A 26,446-nucleotide genomic window follows, 5' to 3' on the forward strand; every position below is an offset into this window, starting at 1 on the left:
CACACATGTCAAAATACTAGCTCCATTAGTAAACAATCCGTTTTCAGGCATTCCTTTAAAAAGTGAGCAAAAAATAACTTCCCTCTAAAATACTTAATTTTATTAGTGATAGTACCAAAGATAACAAGTATACAATCTTTACTCTATGCTACTTACACATCATAAATATGACAGCTGTTGTTCCAAGACACAATCTTTCAGTCTTTCAAGACGCATATGAGATTTGTCATTCCTTTATTATCAGAATAAGCTGTTTGCCAGCCAACTTCATGTGGCTTAAACATCAAAAAAAATGACTCTCCATACTTTACATGGTAAAGCATTCACTATAGTTTTAATGTACACAGAGGCCAAAAGGAGAGAGAAAAAAACTTTTGACTATAACAAAAAACAATGGGCTATTAAAGCAGAGTCACAATCAATGGGCTTCATTTCCTTACAGCATGTTTTAATTTTTCCATTTACCATAAAAGGTTTACATTTGCATTAAGTGCAATTTAGAGAACACAAAATGAAAGCTAGTTTTTACTTGGCTTTTCCATCTCTTTCCCGTGAGGTAAGGCAATTTGATTGTGTTATGTTATATTCAACACACTTCTTGATTTTAGTGTAATCTTATCTTAGGGTACAACCTTTTGTTGTCAGTCTTACAATGCTGAAATGAATTCAGAGAGGAGTTGCATTTGTCGGGTGCTGTTCTCTTACAGGCTATTTTTCAACAAGTAAACAGGAATCTGTGTGGTTATGTCTTCTTTTGATTTCGATACCCAGTCCACAAACCGGTTATGATATACGTTTACTTAGAACTGTTCAATTCATCAGTTTGGCATACACTATAGTTAATTTATAGGATAACTAGATTGCAGACAGGGTCACGTCCACTATATGATGATCCTTGAATCTTGATTTCAGCTATGACCCTTTTTTCCATTTAAACGTATCTTCAATCTGTTATCAAATAACCACCAAGTACACACAAGGCTGACCTCTCAGATGCTTACCTACTATTGTGATAGAACCATCTAGAAGATAAAGGATTAGACAAAGAGGGAATTAAATAACATGTGATTCCTAGAAATCACTATTCTGTTTTTCAAAGGCACTAAAGCATTAGCTTGTGCTCCCACATCCCAACTCAAAAACAAAACAATCTTGTCATGGGAATCTGTCCTATTTGCAGGTGACTGGACACACTACAATATAGCTCAAAACGAAGCCAGTTGTTTGGAGATTACTACAGAGATGTGCTTATAGTTGGAAGAATGGAAATCTAGTATAAACATGGCCGTTCTTTCTAGAATCTGAACATTAGCATGCATTGATCAACTACTAGTAAGAGAAAGCTTTTAGTCTTATAAGGAAATTACTTAAAAATATAAAAAGAAAGTCACAAGCAACAAATTAAAGAATCTTCACTTGCCTTTGTGGGCATAAACACAATAACTGTAAAACTGTGTTAGGATAAAACTTGTCATCACTGTCATGTACAACAACAAGGGAAGCATGTGTATCTCTGCACCATTTTCAAGCACATTATCAAAACATATCACATTGAGTTTAGTTTAAAAACCCACAAAGCAAAACAAAAAAATTCAAACTACCAATATTTTAACAACTTTGAAAGCATACCCAGCAACTTTTGTGGGTAGTACAGATTACAGCTTTCCACTTATTTGTAACAGCTGTCAACCAGTCTTATCACTGAAATGCATGGATTCCTACAGATGATCAGATCCAATGCTGTTGGCTCTTGTTGCAGCAGATCCCACTGGTCAGTGCTGCTTCTTGCTCATCTTCAAGTTGACCAAACCACCCAAAGAACCCGGAGTGCTGCTAGCACAACACAACATGTCCGGTTGATTGCTTGGTAATTTTTATCCTCTTTTGGTGGGTTGTGGGGGAGGGGAGGAAAAGCTTTGTCTCTTTCCACAGTTGGGTCAGAGGTCCATTCAGTCCTCTACACATCTTCTGTTTTAACTGAGAGGTTTTCTTCATTTGGTTGGCAGTTCCCATTCTGTTGTAGTTTGACTTCTTCTGCAGGAGGTGTGTCTTCCTTTTCTACTTTGTCAATTTCAGAATTCTGGTTCTCTTTACTCAGATCTTTATCCTGCACAGTTTTAAAAAGCAAAAAAAGGTAGAATAAAAAGACCATAATAATATTCTGATACATTTCAGATTAGTATATATCACTTTAGTTATAGCATTTTATTTTTAAAGATGCCCACTTGTTAAGAATAGATATGAGCAGCCAAATCTGTCTTCCCGATTAAAATATTACTGTCTGTGTATAAAAAATTGCACAACTACTTCTGAAGGCTCAATGAAGCCTCTTCCCCACCCCCATATGACATGGTGCTCCTCTAGTTTCAAAAGACTTTTTAAAGGCTGTGATACGGCATCAGGCATTGCTGACAGAGCGATGGTCAAAGCAAACCCTGGAGGATAAACAATACAACGGGGGAGAAACTAAAGGACAGCTTATTAGGACAAGAGGACCTATAGGATGTGGCCCTCAATCACTGAAATGGAGCTTGGGTTTTCTGACAGAAAGAGGAAGATGAGAACAAGCACTGGCGAGTCCTAGGACCAAGGTCTAATATAAGAGACAGGAGTGTTGAGGTCTAGGCCAGCTCTGCAAATCTGTGTTTCTGGAAATGATGGGCCTTTTAGTATCCTGAACTATCAGAAGGACCAGGAGGCTGTATCTTCCTGATCCACCAAAACTAGGATAAAGTTTCTCAGGGGGCCTTCTTTTCTCCAACCCATGACTAGGAACTAGGTGAAGTAGCCTCTGCATTTCCTAGCTATACTCATACCTGCTTCTTTACTTGCCATGAAACCCTATGATGTGGAATTACCCTACCATAAACACCATGGCAACAAACAAAAATCAGATTCCACTAGGCATGTCCCAAAATAGTTCTTTGTATCTCAGTCAGAAATCCCATGCCAGAACCTCAAGTTCAAAGAAAGGATGGAAACAAACTAGATCAGCTACTCATATTCCTAAACACCAGCACTAAGAGATCTTGTTCCACAAGATTCTAGAGGAAGGGGGTTACTACTGAGAATACGCCAAGCCTAGTACGTGCAATTATTGAGGCCTTGCAGTTCAATGTGTAACTTGACACTATTAAAAAGTATTTGTGTTCAAGCTAATGTGAAGTAATACAAAGTTTTATTTGTGGTTTTCGATCCACAGTGGCTCTTTCACACATTCAAGTGCTCATTGGATAACACAGTGAGGAATTGCTTTGCTAAGAACACTCCTCATACTTTTGAAGTGGTGTAGACATAGCTAATTTCTGTACTGAAGCAGAAACAGACGGGATTCTCCTGCTGAGGTAGTCCCCACCTGCTATACTTTGCAAATCTTGTGAACTGATTCCAGTTCTAAGAGGACAGGAGGCAAACAGCTCAGAGTGGAAAGTAACAGTGTGGGCCAATATAAATGATTTTGTTGCCTCTAACATGAAATGACACCGTGAATGTTCTCATCATCTTGGATTTTGAAATAAGGCAGTCCAACAAGATGAACTGCTATAACCACCACCACCACCACCACCCAGCCATGTATTCTACACAACAAAGGTGCTCTATCAAAAGAAAAGAAAAAAATCATTCTGCAGGATTCCCCCAATTCATTAAAGAACTACAGATAATGTCAGAGTGATGGTCATGTTCTGTTGCACTCATCTGTAATATTTTAAAGATACCTTGAAGAAGGATCTCCGCTAAGAGCCAGCCTTGGCATGTTGTTTCCCAAGAGCTGATAATGCATGTGGGCTGTTGGCACCTGACATTTTGCTCCAGGCAACCACTTTGTACCTTCCAGCTTCACACTGCTAAATGGCATGTGCACTGCTCTACTAAGTAGTCTACTTAGTCCTATTCATCAACTGCAGTGTAATTTACATTTTCTTCAGATTCCCCACATCCACCCAGCCTGTAGTGATCAAGATGTTCTTGGAGGTGCTAGGCACTTTAGAAGCAACCAATGATCACCAAACACCACCTTAGAGGAAACAGCACGAGGTACCCAAACAGTCAATGACAAGCATTCTTTTCCACACCTATTTCTTGCTTGCTCACTCATTCACAGTGGCTTACCTTCAAAGTTGTGGTTCTATCAGATTTCTCTTTAACATCCTTGTCTTTGCTACTCTTTTTCTTGGAGGTAGACTGCTCCCTCTCTCTTCTGTCATTACTCAGGTCTCTCTCCTTATCGGTCTTTTTGTCCTTCTTGTTTCTGTTTTGAAAATAAGAATGAAATGGTTACAATTAATTTACGCTCTGTTCACATTCCCATGCATGCATTTGCTGTATGCACATAGCAACACTTTCACACAAATGCTGAACATGCCACATGAAGGGGCAGAGGGGAGCAGCCAATAACATGGTCTGACATTCTATCTACCATGGCAAGAAATTAGCCAAGTGAGACAAGCCAGAACCTTACTCCCAACACTGGCAGAATAGAGGGAGAGATGGTCCCTGGCTCATCTTTCTTGCAAAATGTGGATTGCAACCTACTTGTTTGTTTTGTACTTGCTGATTAAAGCAGAGTCAAAACAAGCTTAGAATTGTAGAATTGCTGAGTTAGAAGGGATCCGAGGGTCATCTAGTCCAACCCCCTGCAATGCAGGAATCTCAGCTAAAGCATCCAGGACAGATGGCCATCCAACCTCTGATTTAAAACTTCCAGGGAAGGGGAGTCCACAACCTCCCGAGGGAGACCGTTCCACTGTTGAACAGCTCTTACTGTCAGAAAGTTTTTTCTGATGTTTCTGTCTCCTTTCTCCAGCTTTATGTTGAATGGGGCCAATAATTCTGCAGTCTTAGCCATGAATTCGAAGTGCCCACTTCAAATACTGCTTCTGCCTAAAGATGCAGCAGGTGGCTTCAGGCAACTGACTAGTTTTCTTAGCCTCATTCCCCCAGCTGCAATACTGGGATAATCTTATTGCAGTAGTAGTAGTAGTAGTAGTAGTAATGATGATAATAATAAATTATTTATACCCTGCCCATCTGGCTGGGTTTCCCAGGTCAACATATGTAAGAAGATTTTGAACATGCAAATGTAAAATAATTATCTAGCAGGAATGAACTGCTATTTTGTAAACTGCTTGATGCATTCTCAGAAGTATAATGCAGTTTTTCCACATACTCAGCTCTACTGAAAGTAATTTTCCACTGACAAAGAAATCAAAAGTGCATCCATATCCCAGCTCATACAAATGCCAGTCTTAAAATTCACATCCCCTCTTTTACTTATAATTTGAGTTTAAAATATTATGCAGCACACTTCAATATAAGTATTTCCAGGATGCATGTGTGTGTGTGCCAGCCCCAATTTCTAGTCATTCTAGTAAAATGACCACTAATAGAGTGAGGTGTGCACTGGGGGGAGCCTGCAGTGTATACTGTAGGACCTTGTGTGATAGAGCTATACACTTACTTCCTTGGAGATGGAGATCGAGAGGATTTCCTTTTTGTAATTTTAGATGATCTTGGAGACTTGGAGGGACTTCGGCTCTTCCTCTTCCGTCTATCTCTGTAGGATTCGTAATTAAAGATAAATGTTGGAAATTACAATTCACAAGTGGGAACTGTAACAAAATGTTGCAGTGTGGAGAGCTCCTGTTCACTGTTTTTTGTCAACCAGCCATGCCTTCCCCTTCTACCTTTCTGCTTTTCCCCACCACCCAATTGTCAGCATTGACTGGCCACTGGGCACACTCAGTTCACCCCACCTTAGGGGGATTTTCCATAAAGATTTTTTCCGCTTCTGGAAACCTCAGGATTCCCCCTAAGCAGCCTTACATGCTCAGTGCGCAATCACAAAAATTAAATGCATGCAAGGCAGAGGTCTCGTGAGTCTCTAGACCCCGCACAAGAGCCTCCCAAGAGGGCAAGGGCCACTTAGCTTACTGGCTTCGGAAAGGTAGAAATGGGTCGTATGGGAGCAGTGCAGAGGTTGTTCTCCCTGTATACGATTTTGGCTTTATGTGCAAACCCCACACACCGCCTCCTAGAACATGAGCTTACTGTATTTATCCCTTCTTCTTCTTTGCAATACTAAAGACATGATTTATTCTACACTGATTTGAATACGTTTTCCAAAAAAAAAGTTTGTCATAAACAGAAGCAATAAATCTACAAAGCACGACAAAATTATAAGAAAAAAACTGGACCTGCTGGAACTTCGTGATCTTCTTGAGGAGCTGTAGCTTCTGGGGGGTGTCCTGGATCTCTTTTCTTTCTTCCTTTTTTCATCTCTCTCTTTTTCTTTTTCTCGTTCCCGCTCCTTATCTCGGTCTTTTGCCTTCTCTCCTTCCTTGTCCTTATCTTGTGGCTTCTCTGCTTCCTTCTCTTTTTCTTTTTCACTGCTTTTCTCCTCTGCTTTTTCTTTCTCTTGGTCTTTCTCCTTGTCCTCCTCTTTTCCTTTTAGCTGTTCTTTGCTATCCTTCTCCTTGTCTTCCTCCTTCTCAGTCTCTGTCTCTTTTTCCCTCCCTCTGACTTTGTCCAGATCCTCTGCCTTGTCTTTTTCTGTGTCTGACACTTTCTCCTTCTCTCTTTCTTTTTCCTTCTCTTGGTCTTTGTCCTTCTCCCGATCCTTGTCCTTATCTTTTGCACGATCTTTGGTTCTATCCTTGGTCTTCTCTTTGTCCCTCTCCCTCTCCCTGCCCCTTTCCTTCTCCCTGCCCCTGTCTTTATCCTTGTCTCGATCCTTCCCTTTTTCCTTCTCTCCGTCTCTTTCTCTACTAAGCTTTTCCTTCTCTCTGATCCTCTCTTTGCTTTCCTTCCTCTTCTCCCTGTAAAATGAAAACATTAATTTAAACTGTGCAGCATTCATTACAACAAGGGACTAAAGTCAACTGCTGACACAAAAACCTCACACCTATACTATGTAAAAGAATTCATGTTTACTACCCCGCCTTCCCTCCTACCCCTACATCTTTTCTCCCCACCAACCAACATCAAAGTCTCATATTAAATGACTGATCCGTAGAAAGGACTTCATGATCTGATAATAGAGATGATGCATGTACCTTGTAATCCCTCCAAAAAAAAACCTTAATAAAAAACAAAGAACTAAAGTCAACTAAAGAGCTTCTTGCCACCCTCAAGCATACCTTCAGGGTTGCAAAAGAGCATCTAGTAGAGCAGTAGTAAATCTAGTAAAGGAAGGGTAACACCTCCTGAATCTGTTTTTTTTTTGCTTTCAGATTTTGATACCATTTTATTGATTTGGGGGCTGAATTTTTGTTTTCATGGATATTGTTTTTATATTTTACACATTAAGTAGTTTAGAAATGCTTTTAAGCAAGTAATAAGTAAATAATTAAAAGGAGATAAAATTAGAGCTATTTGTTGTACTGAAGGAGTGAAAATGTTGGGATGCTACAAAACCACTATTTTATGGCGAGATTGTAACCCTAAATCTAATGTTCAGGAAGTCGCTCAATACCTCATAAGGAACATAAAAGAAATAAATTAATCATAGGAATCTTACCGAGAAGGCGACCGGCTTCTTGATCTCAGCCTTTCTTTAGATTTTGAGCGTTTTTTGGGTGGAGTTTTGGATCTGCGCCTGTCCTTCTGGCTGGAGCGGGATCTGTCCCGTCTGTCCATCTGGCTGGAGACGGATCTCTCTCGTCTGTCCTTCTGGCTGGAGCGGGATCTGTCCCGCCTGTCCTTCTGGCTGGAGCGGGATCTGTCCCGTCTGTCCTTCTGGCTGGAGCGGGATCTATCACATCTGTCCTTTTGGCTGGAGCGGGATCTGTCGCGAGATCTACTCCTATAGCATGCAACAGCAAATGATAAATGCTATGGACTATGTTGTTTCACCAATCCCTATTATAAATCATACAAATTGTAATTTGCACTCCACTGTACAAAATAATATACAATTTTCCAAACATAGTATTTAAAACGGGCATAAAATAGAGAATGTAAATCCAAATTAGCTTCCTAGCAAAAGGTAACTAAAACAAAATTGTCTGAGAAAGGCAATCAAACTGATAAAATAATGCACAGCGAAGTGCCACCTCAAATTAGCATTACTTACAGAACTAAGATGTGCTGTAAGTATTCCATAATGAGGCCTCCTTCCCCCACTTTTTTCAGAGGGAGAAGAATCTCGTGAAATTTGCTTCCATGCATACAAAGGTTGCAGTTTGTATTAAATGACAACCCCTTCTTCGGATTGTGTGCAGACATTTATTATAACATGCCCATGATTTGGGGTGGTGGGCAGGGTGGGATATGGGAGACAGAAACACAGCATTTCAGTATTAAGGCTCATTCAAATGGTCCATATACCAAAGGAATACCCCCAAGAGATACATCTCCTTCATCAGTAGTATTTATTTTTGGAAATCTCCCTGAATATTTTAATGTGTGTCATCATCACCAAGCTATACAATGCACTGCAAAGGATTAAGCGAAGCTGTTGTTTGTGATCCAAGTGAGGTCCAGCAAGCTAAGAACTAAATGGGTATAAAATTACATTTGTGGCTCACCCAAAATGATTTTGTACAGGAAAACATTTATGAATGTATCTGCAAAACAATTTCACTGAACTTGCTCGGGTTCCTATTCAGTGCCATTATTTATTGCAATACTCATCTGACGCAACAGGAATGTGTGTGCATGCTAGAGATTTGAAGTGGAGCTAACGTTCTGTTGTATGTTTCCACAAACAAAATTTGTATTTCATTTATTTGCTTACATTTATATCCTGCCTTTCTTCTATCATGGAAGCAGCATAGATGTTGTTTCCAGGTGGTCAGCTATTCAGGCACTACCCAGACCTGTTTGGCTTCAAACCACCCTGGTTGCTGGCTAGACTGTAAAGGCTACCCAACAGAAGTAACAAAGCTGTTCCACTGAGATATTTCAAACTGTTACCTACCTCATCCAATATACTGCTCAGCATGCTGATCAAATACTTATTCTGGTTTTCTTGCATTGTGTGATTTTAATATTTGTTATTGTATTGACCAGAAGAACAGAGAGATAAAACACATGAAAAAAAACCATGTTCTCAGATCCAGTACTGCAACTGGGAAACTAGTGAATGGGACTCTACACAGAAGGCCCATTTTAAATCGAGTACTTCCATTGCTTATTAGCATCATGGCACTCCTCTGTACTTAAGTGTATTAAACTTCCACTGAATAGTATGACTGCCATCACAACAGATTTAGAATTGAGGTGGTAGTGGGTGTTTTTGCTTAAAAGAAAGGACCTGTAAACCGAAGAGGCAACAAGAACAAAACAATGTCGGATATTTAGATAAACAAAGACTGATGTAACAAAATGTAAAAATAATTCAGTATGACATAATCCTTACTAAACACCATCTGAATCTGAGATACTTAATTGCTGTATACTCCGGGGCAAAAATTAAGAGGAAACAGACCATTTGATTTGGGGGCTGCCTCAGTTACCTAAAAACTCATGTTGCCATGATTTCCATCCTTGAACTTCAGAAGCATTGACACAGTATGTTAAGGGACAACTTCATGCATGTTTGGCTGACATTACAAGATCAGGGCTGTGGACCACTGGGAGTTGATTGGCACATGTGACAGAGTTGTGCCAAAGTCCATGAATTTTTGAAATAAGTGATTATAAAAATCAGGACACTTAATAGATAAAAATGTTATCCTAGACCTGAATTATGTATTTTGTATAAGTTTTATAAAGGTAACACAGATCTTATATGTAAGCAGTTAAATGTATAGTTACTGGTAGCTGCTTGATTAGTAATGGAAACAAGCTTCACGCTATACTCATTAATTCAAGAAAGTTATGTTCATTGCTATCTCAGAGAAACCGAGATATCTAAGCAGGTAAGGGTGGCACTGATCCTTCTGATTTCACCCCTACTGTGGGATTATATATTAAATATATAGTGGCAAATCCCTCCAAAATATAGTTTTATTGGGTGGCATTTTTTTTCCTATTTCCTTCCTTGTATAATGTAAGATGTGTTTTTATAATTGTATCCATTTCAGTCACTTCTGATTTTTTTATTTTATTTTGACTTTATTATCAAAATCTCCATTGTGCTGAACTCACATTATTTTGCTTGCGCCTTCTCTTCAAAACCCTAACAACTAGAAAAAATTGTGCTATACTGTGAGGCTAAAATTAAGGGGAAACAGCTCAGTTACCTAATAAACTCAAGACACTGAGATTTTCTACCTCAAACGTGAGAAGCACAGACAGCAGCGTCATATTTTGAGTGATGTGACATGTTAAGGATGGGGAAAAGGTGTTCTCTTAGCTTCCCATTAATTTTTGTAAAGCGCATAGCTGCCACTTTCTGCAAAAGCCCAATATGCAGAAGCAAAACCACTTATCTTTTTTCTGCCCCATTCTCAATAAAGGAAAGATGCTTTTAATTCTGTAAGTTGGGGTTTTGCAGAAAGCTATCACCTCCACAAACTGAACAGGCAGTGGAAGTGCGTGTGGATTCTCCCTCTTCCCAACTGGGTTTTCGGAGGAAGCAGCAGTGAGGCATCTTTTCAAGAGGCCAACTTCTAAGAGAGAACGCCTTCATTCTCCTCCCCAGAGAAGGAGAAAAGGAAACCCAAAAGCAGTTATTGGTGGAAGCACAGGGGTTCTTGGAAGAACGGATAGATTTTGTCCTCTGGATTCAGCAGGATTTACTTTGTAACCATTTCCGAAACTGTTTCACTACAGCTTCCATCTTGCCATGAAAAATAAGGAATTCAAATTCAAAACAGTTCATCATTTCAACCATCCACAAATTGTATTAACGGCTTAAATTGAATTTCCTAAGAAACAGAGAAGGGACAGGTCAACTGTTGCTTTCAGAGGATACATACGTGAGAATTTTACCTGCGTTTTGAGTGTGATCTTTTCCTTCGAGATTTTGAACTAGATCTGGATACTGAACGTGAATGGGAGCGCGACCGACCACCTTTCCTTTCACTGCTCTTTCCAGACTCTGAGAGAAAAAACGACTTTGCAGTGTAAGCTCAGAATATTTACAGATCCCAGCTAACAATCTGGCACAAGTGGAATGTACCACATATATTGCAAGGGGCCTACTCTCTGCACATCTTCCTTCTTTGCAAAAATCCTTCAGAAACATCCAAGAAAGTCATTGCATATATTCGTTGAGTGCAGCCATCCTGCAGCAGTACACATAAACCAGATAATTATAAACAGCTAGCTAAATAAGGAATGGGATTTATGTTGCCGCCACAATGCACAAGTTTAAAACATGTTTGGCAAAACTCACTTCAGAGAGAAACACAAATTCCAATAAAGCAGTTTGAAAAACTATGCAGAAACACACATAATAGCACTGTATTTTATTGCCAAAGCACTATTACAATTAAGGAGTTGATGCTTGAAAACCTAGTCCCCCTACAGAACGGTTTCAATAATATATGTTTTATAACCAATCACTAAATGAAGCAATAGATTGGGAATACGGATGCCAAACATTAGTCAAAGTTATTCCACTGATAGATGTATTTAATCCCAGCGATTTTCAGATCAGCTCAATCAAATGAACTCTGGCCAGCCAGGTCAGGAAACAATATTAACTGAATCTTCCTCTTAAGCAGTAATAGATATTTCTGGATTTGGAAGTTGCAATTTTTAAAAAATAATAGCATACGCCTTTTTAAAAACAAAGAACCCAACGCATCTGATATGCAAGTGCCAGATACTTGTAAGGTAAGTAATGGAACTGCATGTCAGTTAGCGCTATTGGTTCTTTTTTAATTGGTTAAAATGTTACAATTAATAATAATAATTGGCAAGCTAAATATTTCAACGTTCATTAGAAAATCATGTAACAGTCAGCTCTTGCCAGTGAGACCTCTTCTGAAACTGCTATCATAGAACGTTGGGAGGACTGCTCTCTATAAGCTAGGATTGCAAATGAGTTTGCTGAACTAGGAAGATTAGAGATGAACCAGATCTCTGTCTCCAACGCTCCCCTTCGCCAAAACTGCTAGAATCTTCTCATTCACTTACCCAGTTTCAGAAGAGAGCTAACAAAGAAAGAAGTGGCTGAAATGAAGTTTCCTAATGAGTTCAGATAGCACAGGAAACCGGTTTAAGAAACTGGGAAGTTTTCTCTGAAGCTGTGAGTGCAAGGAAGTGGGGAAGAGAGAACAACTTCAGCTTGTTGCTTCATTCCCACTTCACCAAACCATGATCTGCTGAACCAGGAATGTTATTTGTGATATATAGAGAAGGGAGACTGGATGGGATTAGGTCACAGAAAAAAGGTAAGGAGGAATGTGAGCGCAGTAGGTAGCAAGATGAAAGGAAAAGACTGAAGAAGCAGCAAGACACCTGGCAGGGGAGAAGGTGGAGGAGACAGGGAGTTAATGAAAGGAGGGGCCAACAAGGGGGGGAAATCCCATACATTTATGTTACGGTTAATAAAAAGGACTCCATTCAGCACTTTGACAATAGAAAGCAGTGCTACCCAGTGCATGAACAGTTCTGTCTTCACAGAGTAAAGTGTAAAACCACTCAGATGCCATCAAAAACAGATGGGTCACAAAACAATGTTGTCCACTGGTTGTTGCTCAAGCTGGCCTTTCCCCTATGTCTAAAAATAAATAATAAAAAGCTATTCTAAGTATACACCAGGATTCATTGCAGCAGAGATACTTTCATCCTAGCAGTGGAGATAGTCGTATTGCAAGGAAGTAATAATATCCTACCTGGCTCAATAGCAGCAGATATAAAAGACTGGGCTTCCCGTACTCTCTTCATCACTTCTTCCAACTCCTTAGCAGCAGCTTGTGGTGTCATTTCAGGAGGCTTCACTATTGCATTATTGGAGTGATTTATTCTAAATTAAACAAGCAAACTCAATTCAGTTTATACGTCATTGCACATATGCACAAGTAGTTGAACTAGACACACAGAAAAAAATATGCACTTCACACCCAATTTTATAGTGCAGTCAGCCACAGAACTGGGGACCAGCACAAGCCTCATATTCTTAAGTCCACAACTACTTTGGATTATACCTCGTCCCTGCAGGTAAGGGATGGCGGAAAATCTACCTTTATTTATGTTCTCTGTTAAACACCTGGGAAAAGAGACTTTCTCTTTCCTTTTTCCTGTCAACTCCTTTTCTCATTAAGGCTCGTTGCTTTTTGAAGTCTATGTGCAAGCTTTGTTCTTTTTAGTTTAAACTCCAGGTGCTGTATTATAGTCAAGTCACTTTAGAAATAACAAATGTTATTAAATACAGTATTAGGCAAAAGAAATAAGTGTTTCGCTGGCTCCATGCAAAGGATATATGTATTTGATTTTGCAAAGTGCACCCATTTCAAAACACGGAAAAGAGCTAAAAGGGGATTACAACAGGGATTCCCAACTACATTTTTGCACATGTTTTGCTTTAATTTTGGCAGTTTTCTTCCAAATGCTTCAACTTAAACTTAAGATATCTGTTTGAAATGCTGAGTGCCAGACCACTTTTATCCTGCATAGTTGTTTCACCATTACTAAATAAGTAAATAATTTCAATCTGTTTTAGTATTTTAGCTTTTGTATGTTTTAAAGTTGGGTTGTAAATTTTTCTTGATTTTGCTATTTTCTCTTTTGTAAACTGCTTTGAGGTTTGTTTTTGTTTTTTTACAATCAAGCGTTGTATAAATTTTATAAATAAAAGCATTGGCTTGTTGGCTCAATTTTTACTTGATTTTGCAAAACTTGCCTCTGATCTCTAGAGCTGGAGTTGCCCGTGGTCTTTATTTCAGGACAGGAACCAGTATGGAGCCTGGGGGTATTAAATTGCAAACAGGGTAGAGCTCACAGAGGATACCACTTGAACTGTTGTGGCACATGCCTCTGCTTGCACACAAGCAACAGCTAAAAAGAATAAGATTGCACTTTTTCTACCAAAGTACTAACGGCAAACAGATTAACAGGCTTTATCAGGTACTTGGTAAAGGGATTAAAGTACCATTGAAACGGCAACTTCTGCATGGCAAACCTTTCACACAGGTTCAGCAGATCTGTTTGCCAACATGAACACGATTTAGGTTTCAAGTAAAGACAGAGGGCCCTTGCACAGAGTTAAATAAAAAATGCATGCAAATATTGCCATGGAAATGCTATTCTGTGCTAAAAAAAATAATTTATAGATATATATTATTCAGTAGTTTCCTAAAACTGTGGCAGAGTTCTATAGGACGGGGTTGCAATTACACACAATATACCTCCCAATTTATTTTGATAATATTTGTACAGTTTCTTACTTCAGCGGCCTATCTCCAAACACAACTCCATTAAAGGCAAGGGCTCTAGGAACAGAATTTTGGTCAGCAAACTCGACAAAAGCAAAACGTGTTGGTTGAGTCTCATCGCCTGCCATCCGCACAAACTTGACTTCTCCAACTTGCTTAAAAAACTCAAGAAGCTGATCTGCTGTAGTAGTCTTTAAAGAGAAAGAAAGAGGGCTCAGTCAAGTAACATCATGTGCATTCACTTATAAGCCTGCCCCATATCCTTTGACCCAGCCAAAATAGATACCCAAGTCCCAACTACAGTAACTGTAAACTCCTGAATGACCACTCCCCGTACTGCATGGTCTGTCCATCTAATGCAGACTATAAACCAGGAAGAGCCAACATGGTGCCCTTGAAATATTTATTGAACTACAACTCCCATCAGTCTCAGACAGCATAGCCAATGGTCAGGTATGATGGGAGTTATAGTCCAACTACATCAGGAGGGGATCATACTGGCAACTTCTGGTATAGATCATCTGAGTGGGGCCTTGTGACCTGTGTGTTGTGCACAGCACCATACTATACAAGTTGGGAGGAAAAGTAATCATTTTCAAGCTCTTGCAGGCTGTATAGAGTCTGTAACTAACCTCTGTGCACAGCATCAGGGAAAGGCTGATGCAGCAGATGCTCTTTTAGTTTGCTCAAAATCAGAGCTATCAAGCCATGGAATATAAAGCTACACTTTCCATTAATGCAGGTGTGGGGAACCTTTGGCCCTTCTGGTATTGAACTACAGTTCCCATCATCCCCGGCCATTAGCCATGCTTGGTTCCTCAGACCTGCATTAATGCATCTACTGTAGCGAAGACATTTACCTGGGAATTCAAGTTTCCAACATATACAGTCCTCCTAATTTCATCAATCTTGGAAGGATCCACATTGCCCATAATGGGCGGCTGCGGTATGTCTCCAATGGCTGTAATATTATGATCCAACGCTGCTGCTGGTATCGCACCCAGTGGACCAAGAGAAATACCAATCTGAAAACAGAGGATAGTTTTTACAGAAATAAGTATGAAAAGTTTTCCTCCCACTGTGGACTGATTCGAATTAAATTCACCTCAAAATTTAGGACTGTTAGCACCAGTCCTAAAACCTGCTGTTTGATATGTGACCACAAACCATCTTGGCTGACCAGACCAGGTAAAAGGAAAGCAACTGTAAAAAGCTATATACACTGTCACTAATATGTCTTAAGAAGAGGAGTCCTCTTCTATGTTTACCGAAAGCATTATTGCATAGCTACTTCAGTCCTATTTCAATTCTAGAAAGTTGAGCAACCAGAAGATAGTAAATCTAAGAGTGCACAACAACACCTGGAGTCCATTTTAAAATTATTTCAATCTACAGATGCTGTAGCTTTAACGTTATGCCAGCTTTTTCTCCCCCCCCCAACTTTTTTTTTCTTTTTTGCTTAACATTCAGCCTGACAAAGAGTTCTGGAGAACTCTAGATATTGCTCATTGTGTTGCGACATTCAGACTGGTCCTAATAATTTCAAATAATTGAATAATTTCAGTATCAAGACAATTACTGCAATCATTACAATGTAATGGAACATGCACCCAAAACAGAACTGAATAGACTGCATCCCCTTTAAGTAGAATTATTACATGGATATCTACTTACTGAACTCACGGGTGGTGTTGGTATAGGAAGCAACCCTCCACCAGGAATCAGGCTTGTCATTGTAGGAGCAGGAGCCAAGAGGGAGAGGGCTTTGGCTTCATCTGGAATTTTACCTGAAGAAGCAAATATTTTTGTTACTAAAAGTAACGCCACCTCCCAAGTGTTATTTTTCTATTTTATTTTTTTTACCAACACCCTTCAACTTAAAAATAGCAAAGAAAAAAAATCAATCTATGAGAGCCTTACAAAAAAGAAAATAATTCCAAGTTTTTCCTTTGCCCCTGCTCCACTAGGAACAACAAGTGAGCAAAACTAGCATTACCGGATTATTACTTTAAAAACTGAACAATGTAGACAATTATTTAACACTTTGAGCTATGGGTCACCTGTACTGGAAACTTAATGTTCATGAACCAAACGATATCAAGCATGGACGCTTTCGCAGGACGTTGTTTTCACGGTGATCGAAAGTTGTGTTACACATGACAACCGTTCGTGTTGGCTGCATCACTAATAGCACACAGAACATCAGATACAGAAAAGAAGAACATTTTTTAAAGTTTAATCCCCAGAAATGGCAAATAACCAAATCAGTCAAAAGGAAAAAAAAAGAGGAAACAGGAGTGTGCTAACCAAAATCAGCCCTTTTTGTCTGCTAAAATAGCTGAGTGAAAAATGTTACCAGATGACTGCCTTTCGTCAGTCCAGTACAACAACTCAAGCAAGGCAAGAAACCTAGAACCGCACTGATTTTTAGCTTAGGTACTTCAACTACCCAGTTTCCTTAATATCCGGAGGTAGGGGGCATTTACCAAAATATTTGTTCAATCTCATTGGTCCAATGCAGACATAAGCATTTATGTCTGAGTGCCTAAACCATTATTAAGCACTACACGTAAACATAACTAAGGTAGTTTGACTACCTGTTCAGCATCTTTGTCAGGTGACAATAAGCTCTGCTGATATCCCTATATATTGTCTCTGGAAGCATGGCTGACCCTCAGTAAAATAAACAATAATGTCACTATATGTTTGGGATCTTAACCCAACATTTAGTACTAATTGTAATCAACCATTGCCTGCCCTGGATTATTACCTAAAATGAACTTGACTAAAGCGTGCTTTAAGTCTAACCCACTTAGTCTTTCCTTAAGATATCCTAAGAGCTCCTAAATATTGTGATTTCCATTTAAGCTTCATGGCAACTTGAGTTTAAAAAGCCATACAAAATTCTAACACACACAAACCAGAATTATTTGAAAAACTGACCAGAAATTATTACCTGCACATGGCAAAGCACTCTGCCTAGAAGTCACCTTTGTCTGAAGTAACACTAAGTGTTACTCGTCAAAGTAACAACAACCAACCTAAGCCACTGAGCCCTCAAATCACCTGGTGTTTTAATGACATTTTCAAAGAGAGATAGACCCTTTTGGTAGTTTTTTAAATCCCTGCCCACTAGCATCCTATCTGCCCCCTCCTACTGCTACAGTCCTCATTTCCATAGACAATCAAAGACATATGGGGCAAACTTTCAAACTACTGCATTAACTTCTGGAAGGTTGCTATACTTCAGAAAGTTTCTGGTGTTAGAAGCTGCCTGAAGCCCTAAACTGTGATTTTCAAGTTCCTTAGGCAATCTGAGTTTGTGAAGCATATAATTACAAAATAAACCAAAGCCAATACTAAGGCAGCAATAAAGCATTACAATTAAAATATTAATAGCTTCTTATCCAGATAGAGATCAATTATTCCTGATTTTTCTTGGGCAAAATACAAGGCCCATGTGTAAGAACCAAATTATAGTCTAAGATGTACACATGAATTAGCCAGTGTCTCTTGGCTACAATAAAATTCAAGTACATCAGTGTTCTGATAGGTTGCTTCAAGATCAAGATAATACATGGATAAAAATCAATGGGAATAAATAAGACCACTTCCAAGCTTAAGTACTACAAGTAAAGCCTTTTTCAGACTTTACTAGAAAACAAAACTCATCATCAAAACTGAAACATCAAAAATTCTATTTCTGATCAGAACAAAACTACTAAACGTAAACTAGAATCCAGAAAACTAGTTTCACACACAACTACAACTTCTCTGCAACAAAACTATTTGTTCCTAACTATATATATATCTATACATTTCTCAGCTTATTGATGAATGGAGTTAAAGTCCACAAAAAATAAAAACATATTTCAGTAGTTTCAATCTCCACAAAAGATATCCATATTTGTTGAAACTCCTTTCTATGTATAAAACACTAAGCATTGTCAATGGCTAAAATGACATTCTTAAAAGCAATGATATGAAGTGTGCACGCGCAGACGCAAACACACACACATGCACACTTCGCATTCATTCAGAGCTAGACCATGTCATTTTAAACTGATTGATTGCTATAATTATTTGTGTCAATTTACTTGCGTCCGTTTAAAACCTCTGGTGTCTTACCCTCACTTGAAGTAATCTTTATAGCTTAAAAAAAAAATATTCAAGTGGCTTTAGAATAACTCTAAATTTTGGCTCGTTAGCAAAATCAGCAACTTCAGGAGGATCGATTTTTAACAATATAATTCCTTGGCTGCTTACATAAAATTCCCAGAAATTTCAAAATTCTTTGTTGAAAAAGAGAACAATGAAAGAGATGACAATATGAATTTGTGCTCATCTCTACTTCAGAGAAGAAATGTAACAAAAGAATGTTGGTATTTTTCTTGAGAGTTTGATGCAAAAAAAATTCAAACTTGACAATGAAAACACTTCTATGATGTGCCTCTGCTGTATCTAAGAATATGCCATAAGCGTGAGCCAACTCAAGAGAAAAATTAGTCCAGCTTGCCGCCTTCCCATAGAATGCTACAGTAAAGAGAAGACAGTATATAAAACAAACACTGGTCAGTACTTCACATTCAATTCACGATTGAGTGTTTTCCAGGCTTTCTCCTATTTTTTGAGAAATGAATTAAGAATATTAGTATTATTTATTTCTTTTCAAAATAAATAATACGACAGCCAATTAAACAGGCCAGGTATAGGTATTGAAAAAACAATGTCCCCCCCGTTCACATACTCACCCAACCATGTGGAAGCCTTTTCCTCACAGAGCTCTCTCATATGGTTTCAGCATTCATATACATACTGCCACCAAGAACACAGTGGGAAAGTGGCTCCCAAACAACTCAGTGAACATGTGAAGGGAGCCATTATCTTTTTAGATATGGGAAACCAACTTGCTCGGGTTGCTTAGTAAGAGAGCTTCTGGGAAGGGAGGGGGAAGTATTTTCAGAGGACAGTCTTCAGATTGTAGTCCAGAAAAGCCACATATATCTAAAAGCTTCAATAATATGAGCCAATGGAAACAAATGGATCACTTCACTTTTCAAATAATCCAATTCTAGCCAGATTTACTCAGAAGTAATTCCTATTAATTTTATTCATCTTTTATTTCTAACTATGGATGTTTAGGATTGTATCTACAATCTAACTACAAAGTCTAAACTCTGGAATTTTTGGTTGATCTATGAACAATTTCATAGGGTCAAGTTTAAAATGAATCATGAACTCTTATAACAGAACACCATTTTTACAGAACTGAAGAACCAGCTCACAGGTAGAAATGAAAGAATTAAAGCAAAAAAGGGACAAAATTAACAAAAAGAAGAGAAAAGAAAGCAAAATAAAATAATAAAAACAGAGACAGGGCGTCCATCTTCTGCAGGCCAGACTCCGCTCTCATTCCCCCATGAAGTTGTCACTTGGCGGCAGGTTTAGTGGCATGGCAAACAATGCCTAACTCAGGCAAGTGTAACAGGTCTGCCTTGGCCAGTCTAGTCATCTAATAATGCACAAATATCACACAGAGAAAACATACAAAACCAAATTAATAGTCAAAATCCATCTTCCAGAAAATGTGGACATAAAAAAGTTCAGAATGATGGTTAAAAGTGGCATCTCTGATACATTTCAATATTGGCCTCTCTCAAACCAGAACAAGTTTTTTCGAGAGATTTCAGTTATACATACAATGGAAAGGGGCCACATCTTGACAATGTAATGATGTGTTGTTGTTGTTGTTTTTTGCCAAAGTCACAATGTTGGTTAGTAATGTGAATAGTGAAGTGTGTGTTACACATTGAACACCAGTTTGATGCCCAGTGCGGGCCTTCAGAGGAGAATAATTTCTGACAGACAGAATAGAAGTATTTTTTAAAAAGCTGTTGAATTCCTTCTCTTTCACCCCCAACATCCTTCTATGCCAGGTTTCTAGACAATTATCATTCCCGCAAGAAAATTATTATGCAACATCTGGATTTTCCAAGAGAGACCAGCCACTAGTAGGCAAGTGTAGATAAAACATAGCACATTATACCAGTGCTCTTACAATGTGCTCCTTTTCCCCATTTGGTCGAAGGTAAATTCAAGGAAGATGTCCATGAAGTTTTAACCATTGCCCAGACTATGCATTTTCTAACTAAAACCATTTGGAATTCTTATTAATAGTCTAAAAACCACATCATTAGAGAACTATGTTGAGATGTTCCTCTTCAGAAAATGACATCTTTGAAATTCCTTGCCTGCATGGACTACCAGTCCTAATTAGGGATGAAATCCTCTGCAAGCTTACCTGAAAGTAAGCCACCTTGAACTCTTCGAGTATAATTAAGTAGGATTGCACTGTAAGTGCTATTTAAGAAGCTGTACAAGCAGCAATTTTTAAGGTAGTTTACACTGTCAGGATAGATGTCCGTTACTTAACATGTTCTTTATTTCCATTTACAGGTTTAAATAGGTAATGTGTACTTTCTAGAATTGTAAACTGTACCCAAACACAGCATTAACGATCAGCACTATGTATATATGTATTTATTCTATTTATTCTAGACTCTAGATATTTCATTATGACATCGTGTCTCTCTGGCAAGTCACCTTTGGGTGTAAACTTGCACACGTTAAACATTGTGTAAGCTTTGTGTAAGAATGCAAACAAGTTTGTGTGTTATTTTATTGCACATAACCCTGTCTTCCAACAACTTATCAGCAGAAATAACAGGGTAGAGGAGCACCACCAAGTCCCCTGGAGTAGTTGGGTACAAGGAAACAAAAGGAAGAAGGATCTTCTTTTTTATAGTCCCCAGGGTAGCCCTTCCTCACCAGCCACTTTCCAGCTGGAGGGTTGATTTTATTACCTTTACTAGTTGGAAGTAGTTATCTCATGTGCTTAGCTATTCTTCTCTCATGGGAGTTACAAGAGAGCAGAAGAAAGACCATGAAAGAGGGGTAGCATAGGACACTCACTTGTTCTTAGTACAGTAATAGTGTTGTTATCAGATAGGCAAGTATAAAATATAAAAACTGTTCTTCTCCATGCCCAAAGTATCAGTCCCAAAACAAAGAATAACAATCTCAGATAAAGGTAGGTAACCTTCAAATACTCTCTTGACTTTAGAAATTTGGTTTTAGTTTGGTGAAACTATTCCAATAACACCAGGGTAGAGAACTTGTGGCTCCCCAGATGCTGCTGGACTAAAGCCATGCTGTCTGAGTCTGAGGCCCCCCGCAATAATCCTAGCTATATCACTATAGAGTCAGGGTATACCAGAAATGGGATAAAACAGTGCTTTGGTGTATTTCCTATCAGCATATCAGTGAGGCCAAGAGGTCTTGCTGTCTGGGCAGCCCAGGACATCCAAACATACTGCCCAGGCTTGCACCCAAGGGAGGTCACTTTGGTGCTGCTAATACAGCGGTTTTACTTCACCCCTGGAGGTGCACTCCACTGTCTCTCCAGACAGACGGATGCCAACAAGTGTTGCCATTCCTGTCCCTGAATAAACCATGCTAAGAACCAACTCAGAGCCACAAATGAAAACTACTGAAAACTAAAACAAAGGGCATAACTGATTGGTTAATGGTACTTTTAAGGCGTTCGAATTGACCGCTGAAAATTTTGTTCTTATGTATCTGCAACATATAGGTAAGAGTAGGCACAGATCTCCCTACTCCAGAAATGCATGTGTTCCTGCTTTGCCAGAGGGAAGAAGAGAGGTTTTGTTTCTCAGAACCTATATACTAAGAATAGAACTGTAGTGTCATGCACACTTTATACTAAAACTCCATACTGGAAGGTATGGGCAGTATCCAACTAACTCTTTTCACCAGCACAAGGATTTCTGCTTACTTAACGTAACTTCCTCCCCACATGTATCCAGTGCCCTCTCCAAATCTGCCCTGGAGGGGTGGAGGAATAGATTTAGGGAGCATGGCGGGCAGGTGATTAGAAGGTCAGTTCCACAAGTCATCTACCTTGCTGTGATGGATCAACTTAGCTAGATACTGCCCTACATGTGAACATTACCCAGTCCTAAAGCAAAGATTTAACAAATTAGTTATATTTTAACAAAATGTATGGAACATCATTTAAGTTTAAGTGCAGAAAGGGAAATGGTAAGTAAAGAACACAGAAACCCAACTCTCAAACAGAAACCCCCATGATAACTCTTTGATTTTTTGTGCTTTTAGCGCATATTACATTTCCACAATCAGAAGAGCCATATATCAATATGTTTAAAGGAAATTCTGAGGTCCACAGAAAGGCACACTCTCCAGGTTGCAGAAACCCATGTCAATGGTGCTCCACAACTTCAAACAATCTTGCTAGAAGACCTGACACTCAAGCCTGTGATATGGCACAGAAGCACTTTTTCTACTGCATTTGAGATTATGTCACCAAAGTCATATTAATTTATCATAATAAAACATTTCAATTAGCAATGTAACTGGGTAATGATAATGTAACATAGTTATAAATGTAAGAAAAAAGACTGCAGGTTTTATTAATTCTGAAAATACCCAAGAATTCTTGAAAACTGTTCAGGATAGAGAGCAGAAATAAGGGTCAATAAATTTCAATAAATGTATTCCCTTTCTCTGTTATAGGAAAGTTCTACTGCAAGGATACGTTTATATATCTGCACCGTTTTTATCTGTTTTGGAATTGAAACCCTAAAGCTTAGTACCAAAACGTCTGCAATAAATGTTTGATACATGTTCTGAACGCATAGGAATGGATTCAACTAACCGGTCCTGATAGCAGACAACAGCACAAGCATTTCCACTAGTGCAATGGGCCTCTTCCCCTCCCCCGCCACAATATTGTATGCACCTGAAATTGGCTTGGGGGTTTGGGGAGAATCCCAGAACAGTGCACTGGGCACAGAAATGCTTGTACTCACAAAGCAATATTCTTGGTACTAGGTTAAATTCCTGTAAGTATCTTGAGTTAATGACCTCCATCCTTGGCTCACAAGACCACCTTTAGAATTTTGTTTTATTTACTCCCTTTCATTTCCCTTCTGTTCACTGGCCAAGATCACCTTTGAACTTCTACCTGAGCAAATTGCACCTGTGGATCTTGGCTGATGCTTCTGAGACACTTCCTTTCTACCAACTAAGTTCTATTGGAACAATTCCCTATCTCTGTCCCTTCCCACATGTGCAAGGTATTCTGACAGAATTTTGTCCTCTCTAAACTATGACTAGAGAACTGGAATTCAGATATATACCTATGCAACTAACAGACCCAAAGCTATTACTGGCTCTATCATTTATTATCTGAGCAGCTGAAGCCGTCCTTAACATTACAAGGTGATTTGCTACACAATTGTGAAAGCAGCATAAAGGCATACTTACAATCACATTAAAGCTAGAGAACCACCCAGTTATTCACTAACAACTCAAACCTAGGAATGCATTACTAATGAGTCATTAGGATGGGATATACCATTACTCAAATTAAGCCCACCCAAGTAATTCACTACAATTGTTTTTGAATCCTGAGAATCCTAGCTTACAACCAAAATAAGAAAGTGGGGTCTAGCTCCTACTGTATCAGAGATGTGTGAATATGTGATTGGAATTTTCTGATGTAGTTTCACTTCCATCTGTGTTGCCCATTCCTTTTCAGACAGATGGCTAGGACAATTTTAGGATGAAGTTGTCAGTGTGCAGTTTTAGTGAAAGAAGCAAATGTTCATCCTTGCAAAAGATAAATGAAACATGACCACATTTCATAAGAGAAAATGCCCACACATTTCAAACCTAATGTAACACATATTTTTAATTCCATACAAATTTTAAAAAGAAAAGTGTCTTCCTTCCTACCAAATTCACTTTTATTATAAAAAAGCAAGATAAGTAATAGCTTCAACGCCTTCCCAGTTGCTGAAAAAACACAAGCAACAATTTGACAGAACAGAGACTATCAAAACAAAGGTATAATCTGAAATACCAACCTTCAGCGCAGGGCACAACTATCAGAGCTCTGTCAATAAAAACCGTGTTTGTTAGATGCTGGGCCACACCAACACTTGAAGATTCCCGAAACTTAATATAACATACTTTGGAGGAAAAAGCAAGTGGTGCGTTGCTGCAAGAAAAAGAAAACCAATTAGATGCTGTAGTTTTGATCTATTTTTGCTAGTCTTATGCAACTATATTAATGCAAATGTAATTCTAAAAATTACAGACCTACAGAACATGAAAACTGAAATACATTTTCTACATAGAGTTATATTTGTACCAACCTAAAGTAATCTGATACTAACTTATCCCTTAACTACAGTTAAGGGATCAGGATGTAAAACTGCACTATATCTACAGGTTCTCTATACCTACAGGTTCTCTAATTCATGTGAGCTTGTTTCACAAATGCACACACAAACCCTTTACCATGGTTAGGAATGAACACTGGGCAGCCTTAATCATGGTAAAAAAAACCCCTGAATTCAGCTTTTAGAATCTGAATTACTATACCCCGCTTCTTAATCACAATTAACAATCAAGCTCATGTTGCATCTGCATTGGTCTTTACTTTTTAATACAGAATATAAATAAAACCCTTCTCCTAAACATAATTCAAATACAAGCAAAGAAACATTCTGTCACCAGCAGTAAGGTTCTTGTTTAATTTCAAGTAATTAAAATATTTTAAGAGTGTTCTATAAATGACCAATGCTGCAGTTAAATGAAATAAAATTGTACATTAGGCAAACTTCTGCATGTGCTTTAAGATCTTCAGTTAAGATTTTTAAGAAATTGTAGAACACTTTTATAGCTGGTATCCTTCTGGAAATACGGCCAATTCCTTTAAGGTAACATGAAACAGAATGGCAGAAGCGATTCAATATCAGTAAGCGAGAAATGGTGCACAATAAGACATGTCCCTGGTTGCACATCAAAAACAATGGCTTCCCATTACTTCTAGGCTGTTTGTGTATTTTAAGCCATATTTTAATTAACTGTTTGTTGTTGTTGTTTCTATTATGTTTTATTATAATTAATATTTGGTGTTAGCCGCCCTGAGCCCAGCCCTGGACAGGGAGGGCGGGGTATGAATAATAAAAATTTATTAGTATTCCCAGCAAGCACAAGGTGGAAGCACTAATACCAATTAAAAGTTTATTCTGCTAATATCCCATTCATTTTTACATATTTGAGTAGTCCCAAATTTCTGTGCCATTTACAAGTGCTTGAGGGAAGGGGGGGGGAGGCAGAGAATATAAAATCACTAAGTAAAATAAACAAAACTTTCCCTCATGCCTTGTTAAGAAATATGGTCTACTGTGCATCCCTTACAATCCCTTCCTATGCGTACTTATTCGGAAACTTAAAGTCGTATTAATGCAAGGACCATTAATTTCAATGAGATATGTTCCCAAGCTGCATGCAAAGGATTGCAGCTTTACACGGAAGCAAGCGCTGTTGATGTGAATGAGGCTTACTCCCAAGTAACTAGTCACTAGCCTAGCCTTGGATGCAAAGCAGTGCAGGGAACGAGATTCGGGGGAAAGGAAAACAGGATCCCCGAGGAGCCAGATTTCTCCTACATGGCGTCTTTGCTAAACGCAACGCCGAGGAGAGCCTCGAGGAAGCACGAAAAGCGGCTGAGGCTTCTAGGGATCCCGCATTTCGCCTCCGCGCCCGCGGCCTTTCCCAGCACCATCACCCAGAGAAAAGGAGAGAAATGCTGAAGGACTGCGGCTGAGGAGAAACTGGCAGGTTTTTGGGGGGGCGGGGGGGGGGAACAGTCACTGGCCGCCATCTTAATTACGGGCAGCTCTCCTTCTCGTAGAACAGATGCTGCCCAATGACGCAACCACTATGAAGGGAGCCACTCGGCACCCGAAAGCAAGATGGCGAGCGCGGCATCCGGTCCGTTTCTCGCTCTCCCCTTGCCTCAAGGATTGTCATTCCCGCCATTCTCTATGGCCCCGAGGGCCCCGCTCGGGCCTCAACTTACTCCGGAGGGTAGAGACGCAACTCCTCGATGTCACCTAAGAAACCGAAGAGCGTTCGCATCTGCTCGCTAGTGACCGCCGATGATAAATTGGTGACTTGGATAACCGAAGTAGGGGTCAAAGGGAAGCCGAGAGGCACCCCGATGCCGCCGCTGTTCATCATGATGGCGGCAACTTTGCTGTCTCGGCCGAACTAACGCACAGAAG

General features: G+C 39.1%; 1 protein-coding gene across 7 annotated transcripts; it reads right to left on the reverse strand.

The window, feature by feature from the left end:
• Positions 1-756: 756 nt before the first annotated feature.
• Positions 757-26,446, reverse strand: SREK1 (splicing regulatory glutamic acid and lysine rich protein 1). Of its 7 annotated transcripts, none has more exons than XM_081929364.1 (13): positions 26,242-26,446; positions 24,236-24,369; positions 15,942-16,054; positions 15,128-15,292; positions 14,280-14,458; positions 13,736-13,798; positions 12,729-12,859; positions 10,876-10,984; positions 7,517-7,801; positions 6,195-6,815; positions 5,459-5,554; positions 4,111-4,249; positions 757-2,107 (listed from the first exon to the last, which is right to left on the reverse strand). In XM_081929364.1, exons 1-13 carry the CDS (start codon positions 26,400-26,402, stop codon positions 1,958-1,960), a joined length of 2,346 nt encoding a protein of 781 aa, XP_081785490.1. In that variant the 5' UTR covers positions 26,403-26,446; the 3' UTR covers positions 757-1,957. The 7 variants fall into 7 exon arrangements, with proteins under 7 accessions (XP_081785490.1, XP_081785496.1, XP_081785492.1 ...); XM_081929370.1 differs by lacking the exon at positions 26,242-26,446 and adding an exon at positions 16,328-16,451; XM_081929366.1 differs by lacking the exon at positions 15,128-15,292.

Source organism: Podarcis melisellensis, assembly GCF_964234715.1.
Source record: "Podarcis melisellensis genome assembly, chromosome: 11".
NCBI classification, from domain to species: domain Eukaryota; kingdom Metazoa; phylum Chordata; class Lepidosauria; order Squamata; family Lacertidae; genus Podarcis; species Podarcis melisellensis.